This window comes from Sebastes umbrosus, chromosome 3 (genome assembly GCF_015220745.1).
Source record: "Sebastes umbrosus isolate fSebUmb1 chromosome 3, fSebUmb1.pri, whole genome shotgun sequence".
Taxonomy (NCBI): Eukaryota; Metazoa; Chordata; class Actinopteri; order Perciformes; family Sebastidae; genus Sebastes; species Sebastes umbrosus.
In genome coordinates this window covers 1,202,746-1,223,925 of record NC_051271.1, presented here as the reverse complement: position 1 = coordinate 1,223,925, position 21,180 = coordinate 1,202,746, and the positions used below count along the sequence as shown (strand labels likewise).

The window sequence follows — 21,180 nt, the reverse complement described above, 5'->3', positions numbered from 1 at the left end:
CGTTACTGTATGAGTAACACTACTGTATGAGTAACGTTACTGTATGAGTAACGTTACTGTATGAGTAACACTACTGTATGAGTAACGTTACTCATACAGATTACTCCAGTCTTCAGTGCTGAGCCGAGTGGAGCCGAGTCAGTATCGGTGTGATGGAGTGTCGTGAGGCCGTTGTTTCCTACCTGAGCTGGGCTCTGATCCTCGGGGGCGGGGCCCTCCTGCTGCTGCAGACCCGGAGGACCACCAAGTACGGCCGCTACCTGCCGGCGCAGGCTCGCTGCTGTCCGGCCCGGCTGGGCTGGTTCCTGCAGGAGCTCCCAGCCTTCCTGCTGCCGCTGCTGCTGCTGCTCACCGGGGAGCCGAGGACCGGGGTCACCGGAGACAGCACCGGGAGGACGCTGCTGCTCTGCACCTTCATGTTGCACTACTTCCACAGGTCACCTCATCTTCCTCATCCTCATTTACAGAGCATCAACTAATGAAAGTGTACTACATGATGAGTATCAGTACTCCGATCCTCTTCTGCAGTAAAAGTACTAATACTTCACTGAAAACATGCCTACTACCACCTGCATTCAAAAACCGTACTGAAGTAAAAGTATGTAAGTATTATCAGCTGGATGTACTTAAAGTACTTAAAGTAAAAGTATTCATTGTGCAGCAAAATATACTTCAAGTAATTGTAAAAGTAAGTAGGCTATTATCAGCCAAATGTACTTAAAGTACTTCACTTAAAAGTATTCATTGTGCAGTAAAATATACTTAAAGTACTTAAAGTAAAACTATTCATTGTGCACCTCTCACCATACCTGAAGCTCACCGATTAACACACTCGGCAAGGCAGCTTTATTTGTAGAGCACATTTCAGCAACAGGGCGATTCAAAGTGCTTTACATAGGCTGTATTCGAAACCGCATACTGCATACTACTGAGGAGCGCAGTATGCAGTATACAGTACATACTGCATACTGCGCTCCTCAGTAGTATGCAGTATGTGACAGTTAAAGTGATGTATTTGTATGCTAGACGAGGTTAAGCCTTTAAACCAGCTCTTAAAGCACAGGACAAAAAAACAAACTTGTACCACTATTACAATATTATCAAAAAATACAACTTTGATTTTGTTGTTTATGTTCTGCTTGTTTACTTTATAAGATACTGCAGGTTTAAACTATTTATTCTGACAGCTCATAAAGAAGTCTGACAAACAGGATCATCAACGAGGAGAGACGAAATATAAAACATTCATCCACAACATTTACTTTACTCAAACTGCTTTTTCAGTTACAGCAACAAAAAAAAAGTGGACTGATCTCCCTCCAGATATTAGAGAAATGTTAAAAAAGTGTCATGTTGTCTCAGCAGTAATCTCTGCCCCGTCAGAAGCTGCTCTTTCTCTCGCCACTCTGCTGCTCTGCAGCCGCTCTGTGAGCGCCACTGGCCGGCTCTCCAGCGAGCTACGCCCGCGGGCGATTGTGGAGCTTTTTAACTCGAAAAAAGGCAAATAAACACAGGTTCCTGTTCATTTATAATGGACATCTGTGTTGTGATATTTAAACAAACTATCCGTCAACAAGGAAATAAAAGCCTCTGGTCTACGAGACCGGAGTGAGCTCCAGCAGCTCATAGCGGTCTCTGAGCGTGACTACCCGGCTTGCTGGCAGCGACCCGGGCAGGCGCTCGCTGGCTGTCACGGTATTCTGTGGAGCTTCTAAACTCCGACAACGGTGGAACAAATGTTCGATTCGCCATCTAACTTCGTAAAACTGCCGATATTAATAATCTACACAGTTGATTTCTCGCCTCAAAAACTGTCAGAAGTGAGTTTAGTGTTGAAATGGCTACAGAAAACGTAAACAACAGCAGCTTCTGCCTGCTGTTGTTTACCCGTAGCCTGTGCTGTTCCGGCGCTTTGCATTGTGGGATACAGTAGACGAGATAGACTGGTCTGATGCAGACTGGAGAATTTTTCCAAATCAGTACGTCATCCGGGTATTTCTGGCATACTGGAGATTTTGCTTTTGTTCGCATACTGCATACTACATACTACATTTTGGCCAAATCAGTACGTACTACTAGTATAGTATGCGGTTTCGAATACAGCCCCAAACATTCAAGAACACTGCGACAAAGTGCAAAAGAACATTAATACATAATTAAAACAGTTATTCAAAAATAAAAGATTAGAAAATAAAAACAAGCTAAAAATAAAAGCTAGGATAGAAGCTAAAATAGAATATAACACACAAGAGTTAAAGCTCTAGTGCAGTATATAAGATTATTATCTGGTTTAATTAAATGCAGCAGCAAACAGGAAAGTTTTAAGCTTTTTTTTTTTTTTTTATTATTTGAGATTATTTTTTGGGCTTTTATTCCTTTATATTGACAGAGACAGAGATAGTTTTTTTTAAGGGGGAGAGAGAGGGGATGACATGCAGCAAAGGGCCGCAGGTCGGATTCGAACCTGGGGCCGCTGCGGTAGGGACTAAGCCTTGGTACATGGGACGCCCGCTCTACCAGGTGAACTACTGCAGCGCCTTAAGCTTTGTTTTAAAAGAACTCAGATTTGGAGTTGGTCCTGCAGGTTTCTGGATATTTGGTGCATAAAAACTGAATGCTGCTTCTGCATGTTTAGTTCTGACTCTGGGGACACTGAGCAGACCTAATCCAGATGACCTGAGAGGTCTCGATGGTTCAGAACATAGCAGAAGATCAGAAATATATTTTGGCCCTAAACCATTTAGTGCTTTGTTAACCAGCAGGAGTATTTTGAAATCAGTTTTCTGAGAGACAGGGAGCCAGTTAGAGACCTCAGAACTGGACTGATATAATCCACTTTCATGGTCTAAGTGAGGACTCTAGCAGCAGCGTTCTGAATCAGCTGCAGCTGTCTGATCGACAGTAAAGACGCCGTTACAGTAGTCAAGTCGGCTGAAGATAAATGCATGGACTAGTTTTTCCAAATCCTGCTGAGACATCAGTCCTCTAATTCTTCTTATATTCTTCAGGTGATAGAAGGCTGTCTTTGTAATTGTCTTAATGTGGCTGTTAAAACTCAGGTCAGAGTCCATCACTACACCAAGGTTTCTGGCTTGGTCCGAGCTTTTTAACATCACAGATTGTAGGTGAGCACTAACCTTTAATCTTTCCTTTTTGGCTCCAAAAACTACGACCTCAGTTTTGTCTTTGTTCAGCTGAAGAAAATTCTGGCACATCCAATTATTGACTTGTTCAATGCACTCACTCAGTGCTTGTATTGGACTGTAGTCTCCTGGTGATAGAGTTATGTAAATGTGTGTGTCGTCTGCATAGTTATGGTAATTTATTTTGTTGTTTTAAAAAATCTGACCCAGTGGGAGCATGTAGATGTTAAACAAAAGAGGCCCCAAGATGGAGCCTTGGGGAACTCCGCATGTGATTTTGTTCAGCTCAGATTTGCAATTACCTATAGACACAAAGAAGTCCCTGTCTTTTAGGTAGGATTTAAACCAGCTGAGTGCTATGCCAGAAATACCCACCCAGTTTTCCAGTCGGTCTAGTAATATATTATGGTCAACCGTGTCGAATGCGGCACTGAGATCCAGTAAAACTAAAACCGTAGTTCTACCACTGTCTGTGTTCAATCGGATGTCATTGAAGACCTTAACAAGAGCAGTCTCAGTGATGTGGTGAGGTCCAAAACCTGATTGGAAGACATCAAAAGAGTTGTTTATTGCCAGAAAGCTATTTAATTGTTGAAAAACTTTCAAAAATTATTTTAGACAAGAATGGAAGATTTTTTTTTTTTTTTTAAATCAAGATCTTTTTATTGGTTTTTTTTGCAGTATATAGCAAAGGTACAGCGCTATTCGGTAACCAAAAAAGAATGACAGGTATTAGTATACATTATTAGCAGCTGGCACCAATGCCAACAAATAAACAAGTCAAAACAAAGGATTTATACAAACAATAAAACAATCCCTCCCCAGTCACTGCCAGCACGCCATATGGGAAGCTAACTGTCACGCCAATGACTTGCGATGAACGATTGAATACCGTGTGATGTAATCAAGCTGCACTTGGTAATCAAGTATTTACAGTGTCTGGAATGTATCTAAAAAAGGGCCCCATGCTTTCAGGAATTTCCCATGTGAATATTGAAGCGAGTATCTGATTTTCTCAAGCTTTAAGCAAGACATGATGTCCGCCAACCATTGTGTGTGAGTGGGAAGGGCAGCGCCCTTCCACCTGAGCAGGATTGCTCGCCGAGCCAGAAGGGAAACAAAGGATAAGGTACGTCGTTTTTCTGCAGTTAATTGCGTCTCACTTCCGGTGACCCCGAACAGAGCAACCAGAGGGTTTGGTTCTAATTTGACGTTTAACACCTGAGATAAAGTTTGAAAGATCTCCGTCCAATAGTTTGTAAGATGCATGACCAGTACATGTGAATAAGGAAGGCTTCACTGCTGTTGCACTTGTCACAGTTGGGACTAATCTCAGGATACATGCGAGACAGTTTGGCTTTTGAGATATGAGCCCTATGCACCACTTTAAACTGAAGTAAGCAGTGACGAGCACATAGAGAGGATGAATTAACCTGCTTCAGTATGGAATTCCATGTATCCGGTGATAGAGAGAGGCCTAAGTCCTCCTCCCATGCTGCTCTGAGCTTGTCCATGGGGGCACGCTTCAAGTCTGATATCATGCCATAGAGAGTGGAGATAAGTCTTTTGTGTGATGGATTTAAAGAAAGGATCGTATTGACAATTGTCGTGTCTGTCGATGCAGAGGAGCCGGACAACTGAGAGAGCACAAAGCGCCTTGCTTGTAGATATCTAAAAAAGTTGGACTTAGGAAGACTGAATTTTTTGCTTAGCTGCTCGAATGATGCCAAAGTATTATCTACAAATAAATCTTTGAAACGCACAATACCTTTCCTGTGCCATTCTTGGAAAACAGGGTCCTGAATAGATGGTTTGAAAAGATGATTTGACGCAATGGGGCTTAGAGTAGAGAAGCTGTCCAAGTCAAAGTATTTCCTGAATTGAGCCCATATTCTCAAAGAATGTTTAACTACCGGGTTCCTGATAGATTTCATTGAGGGGAGCGGAAGCGAGGATCCAAGCAATGCAAGAACAGACAGGTCATCGTCCGAGTGGAGTTCCATCGCTACCCAGTAAGGACAGTCGGGCTGATTGTAAAAGTAAGACCAAAACGCAAGACATCGCAAGTTAGCAGCCCAATAATAGAAACAGAAATTTGGAAGTGCCAGACCACCAGTAGCCTTGGTTTTTTGGAGATGAACCTTGTTAAGACGGGGACGCTTACCCTGCCATATATAGGCGGAAATAATTGAATCAAGTTGATTGAAAAAAGATCTGGGGATAAAAAGTGGTAGGGCCTGAAAGAGGTAGAGAAATTTGGGTAGGATGGTCATTTTGATGGAATTGATACGCCCCACGAGAGACATGGACAGAGGTGACCACTGTTTCAGTGTTTGTTTAATCTGGTTCAACAGAGCAATAAAATTCTCCTTAAACAAATCTTTGTACTTTTTAGCAATTGAGATGCCCAAATAGGAAAACTTATTTTTTTCAATTTTGAAAGGCAGGTTGGTGAGGTCTAAGGCTCGTGCTTCATCATTGATGGGAAAAAGCTCGCTTTTGTTGAGATTTAATTTGTATCCCGAAAATTGACCAAACTGATTGAGCAACGACAGAGCGGGGGGTAGTGAGGTACCCGGGTTTGAGACAAAGAGCAAGAGGTCATCAGCATAAAGTGAGACCCTATGCTCTGTGTTGCCCCTCCAAATACCAGATATGTCCCTGCAACTGCGGAAGGCTGTGGCAAGCGGTTCGATGGCCAAATCAAAAAGCATGGGGCTCAGAGTGCACCCTTGACGGGTTCCACAAAGTAAGTTGAATGGTTTAGACTGCTGGGAGTTAGTACGAATTGAGGCTGAGGGATGCAAATATAGTAGTTTAATCCACGAGGTAAATTTCGGGCCGAAACCAAATTTGTCCAGAACAGCAAATAAGTAGTTCCATTCAACGCGGTCAAATGCTTTCTCCGCATCGAGAGACACAACACACTCAGGGACTTTCTCAGAGGCAGAGTAGATGATATTGAATAGTCGTCGTATGTTAAAGTACGATTGTCTGCCCCTGACAAAGCCAGTTTGGTCTTTGGATATAATTGTAGGAATGACATTCTCCAGTCTACGGGCTAGGACCTTAGCCAAAATTTTTGCATCTGTGTTTAAGAGGGAGATGGGCCTGTAGGAGGCACATTCGGTTGGGTCTTTACCTTTTTTAGCAATGAGAGTGATACAAGCCTCGGTAAATGATTGAGGAAGGGAACCTTGCCTACAGGATTCAGATATGACTGAACATAACTGTGGGGAAAGTAGCGAGGAGAACATTTTAAAAAATTCTGCTGGGAAACCATCGGGACCCGGACTCTTACCTGACTGCATTGAGGAAATTGCCAAAGCTATTTCTGCCTGAGATATGGGCTCTTCCAGTCTCTTCCTGAAGTCCAAAGAAAGTTGGGGAATATTTAGACTGTGCAGGAAGTCAAGAATTACATTACAATCGGCCTGAGACTCTGAGGTGTAAAGCTAGGAATAAAAATCCCTGAATGTCTCATTAATTTGTGAATGATCTGAAGTTATGTGACCATTTGACATTCGGATTTTAGAGATATTTTGTTTTGCTTTAAAGCCTTTGAGTTGGTTGGCTAGCATTTTGTCAGATTTGTCTCCATATATATAAAACCTGGCCTTGTTTTTTAAAAGCAAGTGTTCAGTTGAGTGAGTTGTAAGCAGGTCAAATTTGGTTTTGAGTTCTAATCGTTTTTTATAAAGGTCTGGACTTTGAGTCTGAGCATATTGTTTGTCAATCTCTCCAATTTGGTGGGCCAGATCCAAGTGCTCTTTATAGGATTTTCTCTTCACTTGAGCGGTGTATGCTATGATCTGCCCCTTAAGATAAGCTTTAAGAGCATCCCATACAATCAGGCTAGAGGTTTCAGGGGATATATTAGTAGTAAGAAAAAAGGCTATCTCTTTCTCCATATGTTTCACAAAATTATCGTCAGACAGTAGGGTTGAGTTAAACCGCCAGTGCCTGCTCCTCTGTGGGACGCCAGGGAGGGACATGGTCAAACCAATAGGAGCGTGGTCTGAAATGACAATACTCTGAAAGGCGCAGGACTGAACCAGCGGGACTAGTTGGTTGTCGATAAAAAAATAATCGATCCTGGAGTATGTATGATGGACGTGCGAGAAAAACGAGTATTCCCTGTCGTTTGGATGTAGAGAGCGCCGCACATCACAGACACCGTAGTCAGAGAGAAAGGCTTGAGTGAAAGAGGCTGATTTACTTATTGTGCTGGGGTTAGTGGAAGATTGGTCTAAAACTGGGTCTAGCCAACAATTGAAATCACCACCAAGTATGAGAGAGTATGTGTTGAGGTCTGGCAGCAAAGAAAACAAATGTTCGAAAAAACCTACATCATCTGAGTTAGGGGCATACACGTTCACAAGCACTACCAGTGTGTCATATAATTTCCCAGATACAATAACATATCGACCGAACTTGTCAGCAATCACATTGTGTGGTTCGAAGGAAATACTTTGATAAGGATTGAAACCCCTCTGGCTTTGGCTTGAAAAGCGGAGTGAAATTTCTGCCCCATCCAGCCTGACAGAAGACGACCACTGTCTGAACTGCGAATATGGGTTTCTTGCAGGAAGGCTATTTCTGTTTTAAGTTGTTTGAGGTGTGAGAAAACCTTCTTTCTTTTAATGGGGTGGTTCAAACCCTTGACATTCCAGCTCTGTAGTATTAAGTGCCTATCCATGCAGCTTGACTAAAAAGGTTAGGACGTGAGCACAGTATTCAAGTGGTTGCTTTAAGATACAGCTGTAGCAGGTCAGTGGAGACCAGGAGTGACTAGTGTACAGTAATAGGTTTGTGTAAGTTACTAAGGTGTTACTGGCAGTGACATATCCCTTCCCCCCCCACCCCCCTCCCCAACCAAGAAAACTGCTAAAAAAGAAAGCAGCAAGCTCTTCAGAACAAACATTGCACAACAACAACTCTTCCTGTCTTAAACTAAATTAACTGCTGCTGTGGTATACATAGAAAAGTAGATTACAAGCACCTCTTAAACAATATTTTGGCTTAAACAATCAACTTTATGAACTGTGGAAGCTGGGAAGCTCTAGCACGAGTTTTTAGAAATCAGAAATCAAATTTAAAAACAAAATTTCACCAAAACCATAGAAGCAGGAATCAGACAGTCATATGGAATTGTGATTTCAAAGTAGACAGAAATAAGAGAGAGGGGGGAAAAAATGGATTCACTTGTGCCATACCAGATAGCTAAATAGTTGAATTAACGGTACAGGACAAGACCCACTTAAGTACTAACAAACGTAGAATAACCAGTCTTTAAAATGATAATTCCAGCTTGAAATGTGAACTAACTGTTCAACTGGCCCTTCCAGAGAGCCAGTGTAGAACCAGGCTAAATAAAGTAATGTTTGCTTGTAAATGTTTGCAACTGTCTGTATATGTAGCCTAACAAGAGAGCAGCGCAGAAACACGTGTATAGTCTGGATAAATGAACATGTTCACCGATGTAAACAAACCCACGTGACAGTTAACATACGCCGCACTGCGTGTAAACTGGTAGGGCTATAGACAGTGCTACCTCTCATCCAGTGGGTCCATAGTTACTAAAGAGTCCCTTTATGAATGTTGTATGAAGGCGGAGAATAACCGGGCGCGGTCGCTGTCCGGGGGCCGGTTTAGCAGCTAGGGAGTGGTGGGCCCGGTCCAGTTCTGGGAGGGATGGCAGTGTCTCGGTACTGAACACCTCGCGCAGCAAATTTGAGAAGAATTCAGTGGGGCGTCCGCTTTCAATGGACTCCGGGAGACCCAGGATACGGATGTTCTGGCGCCTGCTTCGGCTCTCCAGGTCGGTAACTTTAGCCTTTAGCCTAGTATTATCCTCGCTCAGGGTGGTGCACACGTTCTCCAGATCCACGACTCGTTGGCTGAGGTCTTCTGCAGCTCGTTCCAAGGAGGAGACACGTTGGCCGTGGTCCTCCACTGTGAGCCGTGTTTGGTCTAGTTTGGAGTCCAGCTGGCTGAATGATGTTCTGAACTCGGTAGCTAGCGCATCACGGTGTTGCTCGAGCAGCGTGGTGATAGCCTCCAGTGTTAAGCTAACGTTAGCATCTTCTTTTTTGCTCCCCTTGGCTCCTTTCGAAGTCATTGTGAGAAATAAAAGTGTCGGTCAGGAGAAAAGTTAGATAAATAAAAAAAAAGGTTTTGTTTTGGCGTGGAAGTTAGAGGGCTGGATGGTATAAAAATGAAAAGTTTACCGGAGCACCGGCTAGTGCGTCTACTCCATCTGCCTATCGACCGGTGTTACGGTTTATCAGGCGACCCTGCTAACTGGCGACTTTCAGCCGAATGAGTCTGTGGTTGTCGTAGTTACGGCAGCTGTTGAAAGCAGGAAGAGAATACGTAGCTGTCCTCGTGAATGCCTCTTTGTTTAGTATTTCATTACAATGTTTAAACATACCGGATTCGTCTTTGGAGCTTTGGAGTCTTGTTTGTGGAAACGTGTCCGCTATATTCTGCTCGCGTTTGAAACGTTGCTTGTTATGATGATTATGTTGAAATCAGGAAGAGCAGCGTCGCTCTTCCTGTAAGCTAATAAAAGTTTCTAAATACACATATTCGTCTTTGGAGCTTGTTGTAGTAAACATGTGTCACGTAGAAGAACTCTTCATCCCTTTAAGAAAAAAAAAATGAATAAAAATGTCAGGTTTTACGGGATTTGAACTCATACCAAAATCACAGCTTGTGAGACAGACGGAGGTTTCCTCCAATGCGCCACCAGCACTGGGATGGTCACAGGTGAATGTCATATTCATCTCAAATATCATCCGCTAAATAGTCGCTCTGAGACGCAGAAGGCAGCCAGATTAACTTGTGACCACACTGTCCGTGTACTTCAGACCATCTGATTTACAACACAAATAAGTGTCTGTTTATGTTTATGTTGTTGTATTCACGTGGAAATATTGAAGTTTGAAGATCTCGCATCAGCTGCACCATAAAGAAAATGTTTTCAAACCAAAAAGGCACTGGATTGAGAATTGACCCAGACAACAACACAGAAGTCAAACACTCAAGTTATTTTTATTTAGGAGAGGCAAACAAATTTCACTTGTAGCCAATCAATCTGCACAACATATGACCCTCTCAAGGGGAAAACATACTATTTATACAAAGGGAGAAGAGGCAGAGAATACTGCAGGGAGTACATGATGTCATGTTCACAATATATGCATCCATTTTTGACATATGGATTGTCCATGTTATATTTTCATTATATTGTTACTCTGTACACACACAACATCTATTGCACGTCTGTACATCCTGGTCAATGACAGGGTCGCACTGTAAAGGACAGAGGGTGTCGGATCCTGTACAGATTGTAAAGCCCCCAGAGCCAAATTTGTAATTCTGGGCTATACAAATTGAATTGATTTGATCTCTGCTGAACCTTCTTAGTGACACTACTGATATTCTGCTCTGACTTGAGGGTGATGATTGAGCCCAGGAAGCAGATGTTTATGTATGTTTTCTATAACTGATGATCTTAACTTTTAAATTTAATAGCTACTAACATAAATATATAATTTATCTTAGAAAGAACCTGTGTTAAATGGCTGCTTTGTGAATATAAGATTAAATAGTAGCAGGATGTACAGACATGTGTATGATGTGTATTTAGAAACTTGTATTAGCTTACAGGAAGAGCGACGCTGCTCTTCCTGATTTCAACATATTCATCATAACAAGCAACGTTTCAAACGCGAGCAGAATATAGCGGACACGTTTCCACAAACAAGACTCCAAAGCTCCAAAGACGAATCCGGTATGTTTAAACATTGTAATGAAATACTAAACAAAGAGGCATTCACGAGGACAGCTACGTATTCTCTTCCTGCTTTCAACAGCTGCCGTAACTACGACAACCACAGACTCATTCGGCTGAAAGTCGCCAGTTAGCAGGGTCGCCTGATAAACCGTGACACCGGCTACCAAGAATGGAAGATTTGATATCGGTCTGTAGTTATTTACTATTGATGAGTCCAGATTGTTCTTTTTGAGAAGTGGTTTGATGACGGCAGTTTTCAGGGCCTGTTGGAAGACTCCTGAAACAAGAGATGCATTGACAACCTGTAAAAGCTCTGAGACCATACAATCTGATACGTTTTTGAAAAGGCCTGTTGGCAGAATGTCAATGCAGCATGAGGAGGATTTTAGATGTTGTATGATTTCCTCCAGGTATGTCTGATTTATTGGATAAAATTGTGTCATGTTATTTGCACCAGGTTTAAGTGGACGCAGGGGAAACAAACATCCTGTACCTGATAAGGAGGAAGTGACTGCTTGTCTGATTTTGTGAATTTTTTCTATGAAAAAGGAAGCAAATTCATTGCAGGCCCTGGAGGATAAAAGTTCAGAGGCTACTGACACAGGAGGGTTTGTTAGCCTGTCGACAGTAGCAAACAGGGCACGTGCATTGTTGTTGTTTGTTGAAGGACCGCCTTGAACACATAACACCTAAATTTGCATCTTAACAGATCCTGTTAAAATTTGCATCTTAAAAGGATCTTAACAAGATTCAAAGTCATGTGCTTGAATAATGTTTTGTTACCCGCCAAGCATCTTCTCTGTGCAGGTGAGATATGACTGCAGGAAACCATCACTGCACACGCTGTTCACCAGGAAGTAGTTCCCGTCCCAGAGTGTTATCGATCTGAACATCTGTCTCTAAGAAAGAGAAGAGAGTTTCACTAAATCTGGATCTTTTCATTGTTAAAAAAATATCTCATCAAAGTTTTTGCTTTTGACCAAGATCCACTAAATATCCTACTAGTCAGCTGCTTTCTTCCATATCAAGTAGCCGACGGTATAACTGAGCTGCACACACCAAACAATGGGTTCTTATTACAGGACACCAAGTGGTGTCTGTTTCCCTGCAGCATAGAACGTTTTATTTTGAAAGTGGTGTCTGTTTTCCTGCAGCATAGAACGTTTTATTTTGAAAGTGGTGTCTGTTTTCATGCAGCATAGAACGTTTTATCTTGAAAGTGGTGTCTGTTTTCATGCAGCATAGAACGTTTTATCTTGAAAGTGGTGTCTGTTTTCATGCAGCATAGAACGTTTTATTTTGAAAGTGGTGTCTGTTTTCCTGCAGCATAGAAAGATTTATTTTGAAAGTGGTGCCCAGTGGTTGCATTTTGGGGGGGAAAAGTACCAGATGAAATGTGTAAAAACAAACAGGATGTGACTGTTCTGCAGGAGTTTTATCTACGTCTTCCTGACCAGAGGACGACCCATCCCGCTGCGCGTTGTCCTCTTCGCCGCCGTCTTCTGCTCGCTCAACGGCTTCCTGCAGGGACACCACCTGCTGCACTGCGCCCGGTTTGAAGACACCTGGCTGACGGACGCTCGCCTGGCTGCAGGTAGGTCATCACACAACATCCACCAGACTACAGGTTTAGTCAGTTTGGTTCTAAATACTACATTACCCATGAGCCTCTGCAACCGTTGGCATGGAGAAGAAGCCAGAATGTGAAACTGCCGAAGTTAAAGATCAAACGACAGTGTGAAGCCCTGTGATTGGATGTTTGCTAGTGAAATGCATCTTGGTAGTCGTAGTTTAACCTTCTTTTAAGGTTAGCACAGTTGTTCAGCTTCTGTTCTGATGATTCAGCGTTTCATGTCCAGCAGACAGTCAGCTGACTGTAGACTGGGAGCTGACCAGTACAGACTAGTAATCAACCTCCGGGTCTGAATAGTGATGCCTTAAACCTGCATCCTCTCTAACAGCCAGCAGGGGGCGACTCCTCTGATTGTATAGAAGTCTCTGAGAAAATGAGCTTACTTCTCTCTTGATTTATTACCTCAGTAAACATTGTAAACATGAGTTTATGGTCTCAATCGCTAGTTTCAAGTCTTCTTCAATACAGCATGATGTTCATTTAGTAAATGATGGTCCCATTTAGAGTCAGATAGACCATAAAGCAGGGGATGCTTTAGGGCGGGGCTACCTTGTGATTGACAGGTCGCTACAACTTTAACCCTTTCACTGTGTGCTTTCACTTCATCAAAGTTAATTATAACATTTTGGTCGCCTAAAAATGTCCTATTCAGCGTTCCGTTGCACTTAGCTCCACCCTCTCGTGTCACTTCTGGTTGCAAAAAGCCAAGATGGCGACGAACCGAAAACCAAGACGTCCAAAATCCAAGACGGACAAAAACCAAGACGGACAAAAACCAAGAAGGACAACAACCCCTCTATATCTTTACATAGACAACAGTTGATGATATATTAATACTCTGGATATCGAATAGAGAACCTTTAACCTCTTACAGATGTGAGCAGTTTCTCTGTCTCTTCTGTCCTGGTTTGACCTCCTGACTCGAGACTGATGGCAGATGACGAGTGAGTGTTTGCGTGACTCCCTGAGTGAATGGAGTTTTTATGTACCATCACATGTGTGAACCAGATGGCTGTAACAGTCGGTGTCTGTGTCTGACCTTGTGCATAGAAGACCTGGTTAGTAACGTCCTAAAACAAAAGACAACAGAAAAATAAGTGTGCAAGAAATGTTGGATACATTTTTTTACTGTAGGTAATAAAATAAATAAATTACGTAACTGAGGGAGAACGGTGATATTCAGAGAAAAACTACAAACTACAAACTACAACGACTTATAGTAGGAAATTTACGAGAAAAAATATGTTTTTTTGTCACGGAACCACATGGCTTCACTTTGAAAGGATGGATGAACCTCATCTAGATATACATCATATTATATTATAATATATTATATTATATTATATTATAATTACAGTCTATTATATCATATTATATTACAGTATATTATGTTATATTATAGTATATTATATTATATTATATTACAGTATATTATGTTATATTTTATTATTATATTATGTTATTTTATGTTATATTACAGTATATTATGTTATATTATATTATATTACAGTACATTATTTTACAGTATATTATATTATATTATATTACAGTATATTATGTTATATTATATTATATTACAGTACATTATGTTATATTATATTATATTACAGTATATTATATTATATTACATTATTATATTATGTTATATAATATTATATTACAGTATATTATGTTATATTCAATTCAATTCAATTCAAACTTTATTTCAGACACACAGGAGGGTCCATAGCAATAAAAGAAAAATAAATATTATATTATATTATATAACAGTATATTATGTTATATTAAATTATATTACATTATATGACAGTATATTATGTTATATGATATTAATTATGAATTCTTCCTGTTTGTGTATTATGAAGGCGTTATTCTGTTCGTGGTCGGTATGATCATCAACATCCACAGTGACCACATCCTGCACAGCCTGAGAAGACCTGGAGAGACCGTCTACAGGATCCCCTACGGTACCACAGATCCACACTTGATCCTGATCCACACTAGATCCTGATCCACACTAGATCCTGATCCACACTAGATCCTGACCCACACTAGATCCTGATCCACACTATATCCTGATCCACACTAGATCCTGACCTACACTAAATCCTGATCCACACTAGATCGTGATCCACACTTGATCCTGATTCACACTTGATCCTGATCCACACTAGATCCTGATCCACACTAGATCCAATTGATCTTTGCAGCTGGAGGTCCATTTCCTTTAGTTGTGAACCCTCTGATGAGCTTGCTGTAGTGGACTCCTTCATCGGGGTGTATTTTGTTGACTCATAAAGTAACAGAACTCTCCATCGACAGCAGCAGCTTCCACTTTTGATACCTGGATCTTTATTTTTCTCTCAGGGGGAATGTTTGAGTTTGTGTCTGGCGCCAACTTCTTCGGGGAGATCGTGGAGTGGTGTGGTTATGCGTTAGCCGCCTGGTCTTTACCCACCACCGCCTTTACTTTCTTCACCGTGTGCTCCATCGGGCCCCGAGCCTACCACCACCACAGGTACGCTACCAGTCCAGCAGGTGTGTCATGAGACAATGGATGTCCCCCTTAAAACATAAAATGTCCAAGTTGTCCCATTAAATCATGAGCAGGATCAAAGGTGTTGACGTCACGTTACTCAGACTACCACAATAAAAGCGGTAACTTCCTTCTACCTCCACATAGAACTCAGATGAAGAAATGCAATACATAGATGAATTCATCCTATTTGTATAACTACTTATAGCTGCTGTGCATCTCTCTCTATCTCTCTCAACCCAACCGGTCGAGACCACCCAGAGCCGGGTTCTGGTTCTGCCCGAGGTTTCTGCCCGTTAGAGGGGAGTTTTTCTTGCCACTGTTGTACCTTGTTCATGCTCATGGCTGACCTCTCGTTGGGTCTATAGATTATAGAGTATAGTCTAGACCTGCTCTCTATGACAGGTGTCTCGAGATAAATTCTGTTATGATTTGACGCTATATAATAATAAATTGAATTAATTAAATATCGCTCTCCTCAAAGCCACCAGATTCCATTCACAAAGACAGTAATTTTCCCTCTCAGAACACGAGAGTTGCTGGTCTACCGCTGCATCCATCGGTTAGTTAGTTTGTGTTATTGTGTGACTTTCTGATCTGAACTAACGTGGCGTCCACAGCAGCACATCGCTTAGCTTCCTGACGGTACTCCTGTCTGCTTCTCCACACTGGGAGCACGCCGACCGCCATCTAAGTTACTGTATTAATACACTGACTATAAGGATGTATATTTATATATATCTCTATATATATATAGAGATATATATATATATACTGTATTAATACACTGACTATAAGGATGTATATATATATATATATATACTGTATTAATACACTGACTATAAGGATGTATATATACTGTATTAATACACTGACTATAAGGATGTATATATATATATATATATATATACTGTATTAATACACTGACTATAAGGATGTATATATACTGTATTAATACACTGACTATAAGGATGTATGTATATATATATATATACTGTATTAATACACTGACTATAAGGATGTATGTATATATATATATATATATACTGTATTAATACACTGACTATAAGGATGTATATATACTGTATTAATACACTGACTATAAGGATGTATGTATATATATATATATATATATACTGTTTTAATACACTGACTATAAGGATGTAGCTTCATCTGGTTCTTTGACGTTGACTTCAAGTAAAATATGAATTAAAATATTTGTCACACCCGCTACTGTTCTTGCTGGAAGTATCACCTGAATGCCTGTTTACTACAGATCAGTGCTATGTACTGCATATCTTATTGATGGTTGGAAGAAAAATGATCACTATTAACTGGATGAAGACTAACCCTCCCACAATTGCTCAATGGTTACAAAAAGTCAAACAGGTGTACATGATGGAATACATGACTGCCCAGGTACAACTGAAATTGCCTATTTTTAAAAGGAGATGGATGTTAGCTATAGAATACCTTAGTTAGGACTTCTGCACTTAACTGTCTTGATGTATAGTTTTTGTAGGTATGTATGTGGGTGGATGTGGGTGCACTCCATCCAAATGCGGCGTTACTTTGTTGTACTACAGGTGAGGCCCAGTCTCAAGGCGGTTTTGTTTTGTAATGATAAATTGCCTGTTAACTTGTATTATTGGCAATAAAGTTCAAAAATATATATATATATATATTTGTCACAGTTGAACCTGCTGAAATAAACATTTTACTTTATTAGGAATTCTCTTTTGTTTAGTGTAATGAAAGGCAGTTGCAGTATGTGTGTGAAATATCATAACTAATACCACGTCTCATCTCATTGTAGTGGTGTTGTTGATGTGTAGCCCCTCAGTGGTTTGAACAGTATTGGTTGTGTGTTGCAGAGACTACCAGAAGAGGTTTGAGGACTACCCTCGCTCCAGGACCGCTCTCATCCCTCTCATCCTGTAACCATGACGACGGCCAATCATCTCCAGATGTTTCCCTCCGCAGCTTCTGGACACTAAAACACTGCCAAGTGTAAAGAGATGATTAATTCCTCAAAAAGACGTTACCTCACCCCCACAGTGGTGGAAAGTAACTAAGTATATTCACTCAAGTACTGAAGTATATACAGTATATAATAATGAATGATGATGTATTATTATAGCTTAAACTATCAGCAGTATGTATAAAGTCATTAAAATGAGCTCCACCTTTACCAGTTGCAACATTGAAGTGATGAACACATTAATGCATCAGTAATATAATGTAAATTATTCTGCAGAATGAGTACTTTTACTTTTGGTACTTCAAGTATATTTTGATGCTACTTTTGTACTTTGACTTGAAAATAAAATGTCCAATTGTGATTATTTTTGACTGATATTTTAATTGCAATATGATTTGTGATATTAGAGGGAATGATAATTTTTACATCATTATTCTAACTTTCATTAGAAAACATATTCCAATGATTATGGTGTGATTGTTGGGATATGTACCAAACAAACATGTTTTATTAAGTCTATTATTAACACAATATCAGGGACCAATTGTTTATTTATATTATAATAAATACAGTATTTATGAAAATAAAAATCTTAATTTTTGTCTAATTACCCTTGTGATGAGGGTCAATTAGTGAATGCAGAATATACAGATCACCTGTCTGTGAGTAAATGCGTGTTTATTATTTGAATGAGACCAAAGTTTTCACGGAATACTTGAATATTAAGAGAAACACATAAAAACTAATTGATTACATCGACGTCCGTGCTTTTATTTTGAAGTACGTCTGCACAAACTGGAAACATGCGCGTCGTTGGGGTTACGCCACTTGTACGTAACCGTTGAACAGTATCGACGTGCGGCTGCGTAATCTGCGTCGCTACGTCACACATCTTACGTTAATATCCACAACAAACATGGCGGACGGTGAGTTGATTGTTGATTATTGATAAGGTTTTGATCAGGTTATCACCGGTTTGTATTGATTGTTTGTTTCTTTGCTGCGTGTTTCCGGTTCGATTTGATGATTCGGTGACTCAGTTTGAACAACAGAGCTTCATTTTACCGGTAATGTCCCGGACAGAGCGCGTTCATCTGATGCTAAGCTAACAAGCTAACGCAGCTTCAGCAGCTCAGCTCAATGAACGAAGACTTTCTGTTCCAGTCTGATGCTCTCCGGATGGCTTTACATCAGTAGACTCTGCTTCTGTTCCAGTCTGATGCTCTCCGGATGGCTTTACATCAGTGTAAAGGGCTAAATAGAGTATCAACCGCATTATCATTAGCAGTATTAGTTGTATTAGAGAGCAGTAAAGACTGAATCGACTGGATCTATGGGAGGTTTGGTGGTTTAGTCTCGTTCTCTGTTGGAAGAAGACACAAACTGGAATAAAAAAACTTATTAGTCACATTTTAGAACAAACATCAGCATTATTATGCAATATATTCAAAACAGGATTTACTTTAACAGACATAACATCCCCCACACACACCTGTTCTCACTTAAAGGGACTGTTTGTAAGATTAACAGTAGAGCAACGATCACCTTTAAAAGTTTGACTGAAAGTTGAAACAACAAACGGACGGTTCATTTAGTAGCTGCTCTGATTTCAGACTGAAGAGAACTAAAAACTGTCTGGTTTGTCTTTCAGATCACACAGACGCAGATCAGTCCATGGAGGGACACACTCCTGTGAGTACTACACACTACTACGCAGTACTAGACACTACTACACACTGCTACGCACTACTACGCACTACTACGCAGTACTAGACACTACTACACACTACTACGCACTACTACGCACTACTACGCACTACTACACACTACTACGCAGTACTGCACACTACTACGCAGTACTACACACTACTACACACTACTACGCAGTACTACACAGTACTACGCAGTACTACGCAGTACTACAACACCCTGTACATAATACTGATTAAAGGAGCAGTCCAACATTTAGTGACGTCCTGTAGAGACGGAGGTCAGGACGTGGTCTTCCTCCGGGTCTGAGAAGTGAAGCCAATGTTTATTATCGTTATTGTTACATTGATGAATTAATAAACTAATTGTTGAAGATGACGATGACGATGATGACGATGATGACGACGACGAGTCGTTTGTTTTTAAAGTTTTTATTTCAAACCAGTGAACATGAATCTTCCTGCAGGTGTCTGAAAACCCTCACGCAGAATACGGCCTGACGGAAAACATCCAGGTAACACACACACACACACACACACACACACTCACACACACACTGTGCACTGTGTAATGAGGGGGTGAAGGCAGACTCCCAGCATGCTTTGCTGCTGCTCCTCAGAGGACGGTGGAGAACGAGAAGGCGAGCGCAGAGAAGATGTCCAAGCAGAAGGTGGACCTGCAGGCGCTGCCGACCCGAGCGTACCTGGACCAGACGGTGGTCCCGATCCTGCTACAGGGTCTATCGGTGCTCGCCAAGGACAGGTGGGAACGCCACACGCTACACACTTTATAGGCCCTGGGTTTAGCCTGTCAGAGCCTCCATCACCGATGAGGAAGTAGAAAACAGAACGCTCCGTAATAAAGCCGACGTTATCATGAAGAATCTGATTAGTTCTGTCAGTCTGAGCACGTTTACATGCTCACTAATGTTCCACTGTTGTTCACTGCCGGCTCGACCGCCACGTTACCGCCACGTTACCGCCACGTTACCGCCACACCATAACATTTCCTGCCCGTGACAGAGTTAGCATGCAGCTTTAGCTCTGCTCTGTCTAGCTCTGCTTTTCCTGTCAATGTGTGAAACCCAAAGTGTTTCCATCCTTTACTGGATGTGTAGTGTTTACCACGCTGGATTTAATATGTGAGGGTGCAGGTTGTATCCACGCTGACCCTCCAACGTTTTAGACTCTCTGAGGTTTGTTTTGGTTGACGGATACGGAACGGATATGACGTCACGTTACTCAGACTACCACAATAAAAGCGGTGACTTCCTTCTACGTCCACATAGACTCAGATGAAGCAAATATATCAATTCTGCCGTTAAAACATCGATTAGAAATCGTAAAAAAATCTCATAACACATATGTGAATCAATTGTTTTCCACCCGTATTAACTGTGACGACAAACGTCTTTAGTTTCCTCGTGGCTGGGTTGCAGCTCTGGATCGGCGGTTGAGTGATTGTCCACCGTAGCCTGACGTCGGGTTTTGTTTCTGTTTCAGGCCGCTGTGTTGTTTTTCTCATTCTAAATGAATGAGAGGAGCATGTTCAGATGAAGACGTGTGTGATCTGCTGATATTATTGTTATATATATGTTATATTGATTTATATAGATGTTTGATTGTGAACTGACTCCTTCCTTCTGAGAGCGACATGAAAGATGGCCGACTGTCGGTCACGCTAACGTTAGCTTCCATTTTAGAAACGTGAGCGACGCCTGCTCATGTTTCAGCTGTTTTCTTGTTGCTTCCTGTCGAACTCTCAGTGGATTGTAGAGGAATTCAACTTTTCATTAAGTAATTAGTTCATTCACATTATCATGTAGATTTAATCTCTTTGTCATCATGAACAACAGTTCAACGGATCATTTGTTCTTTGTGTTGGTGTTTTGCCAACCAGAGCTCAGCAGGTTTTAAATACACATGTAATAAATGAAGTGTTTTGTTTTTCTCCTCCAGACCTCCGAACCCCATCGAGTATCTGGCAGCGTTCCTGCTGAAGAACAAATCCCAGTTTGAAGAGAGAAATTAAACTCTGAAGTCATTTCATACAATAGAAACGTGTGTTTGTTAATGCTAGACTGTTTTTTTTTATCCACAATAAACATGTTGATGATGTGAAAGAGGAGCTGGCTCTTTGGGACTTTATTCTATATTTGGAGAATAAAATCAGAAATGTATGAGAAAAAAAAGTTGTAATATTTTGAGTCATATTTCCATTAAGATGACACCAAAACCAAAATATAAATACGTTCTGTTGTTCTCAGTGATCGACCTCCGGGTCTGAGAAGTGAAGCCTTAAACCTGCGTCCTCTCTACCAGCCAGCAGGGGGCGACTCCTCTGGTTGAATAGAAGTCTATGAGAAAATGAGCTTCT

General features: G+C 41.1%; 3 protein-coding genes across 4 annotated transcripts in view; all 3 read left to right on the top strand.

Moving 5' to 3' along the window:
* The window catches only part of LOC119484981 (NACHT, LRR and PYD domains-containing protein 12-like), a 956,516-nt gene that overhangs the window by 397,341 nt on the left and 537,995 nt on the right, over positions 1-21,180 (top strand). The gene's annotated exons all lie outside the window — the stretch shown is intronic.
* Positions 112-17,400, top strand: LOC119485027 (3-oxo-5-alpha-steroid 4-dehydrogenase 2-like). Its single transcript, XM_037764302.1, has 5 exons — positions 112-436; positions 12,375-12,538; positions 14,443-14,544; positions 14,945-15,095; positions 16,988-17,400. Exons 1-5 carry the CDS (start codon positions 153-155, stop codon positions 17,052-17,054), a joined length of 768 nt encoding a protein of 255 aa, XP_037620230.1. The 5' UTR covers positions 112-152; the 3' UTR covers positions 17,055-17,400.
* Positions 17,920-20,931, top strand: dpy30 (dpy-30 histone methyltransferase complex regulatory subunit). Of its 2 annotated transcripts, none has more exons than XM_037764318.1 (5): positions 17,920-18,020; positions 18,746-18,786; positions 19,271-19,318; positions 19,424-19,566; positions 20,763-20,931. In XM_037764318.1, exons 1-5 carry the CDS (start codon positions 18,011-18,013, stop codon positions 20,833-20,835), a joined length of 315 nt encoding a protein of 104 aa, XP_037620246.1. In that variant the 5' UTR covers positions 17,920-18,010; the 3' UTR covers positions 20,836-20,931. The 2 variants fall into 2 exon arrangements, with proteins under 2 accessions (XP_037620246.1, XP_037620247.1); XM_037764319.1 differs by lacking the exon at positions 17,920-18,020 and adding an exon at positions 18,043-18,161.

Coding starts and splice junctions, on each gene's coding strand:
- dpy30 (XM_037764318.1), top strand. Junction 19,319..19,423: donor GCCTGACGGAAAACATCCAG/GTAACACACACA, acceptor GCTGCTCCTCAG/AGGACGGTGGAGAACGAGAA. Junction 19,567..20,762: donor TCGGTGCTCGCCAAGGACAG/GTGGGAACGCCA, acceptor TTTCTCCTCCAG/ACCTCCGAACCCCATCGAGT.
- LOC119485027 (XM_037764302.1), top strand. CDS start 153: ATGGAGTGTCGTGAGGCCGTTGTTTCCTACCTGAGCTGGGCTCTGATC. Junction 437..12,374: donor ATGTTGCACTACTTCCACAG/GTCACCTCATCT, acceptor ACTGTTCTGCAG/GAGTTTTATCTACGTCTTCC. Junction 14,545..14,944: donor CGTCTACAGGATCCCCTACG/GTACCACAGATC, acceptor TTTTTCTCTCAG/GGGGAATGTTTGAGTTTGTG.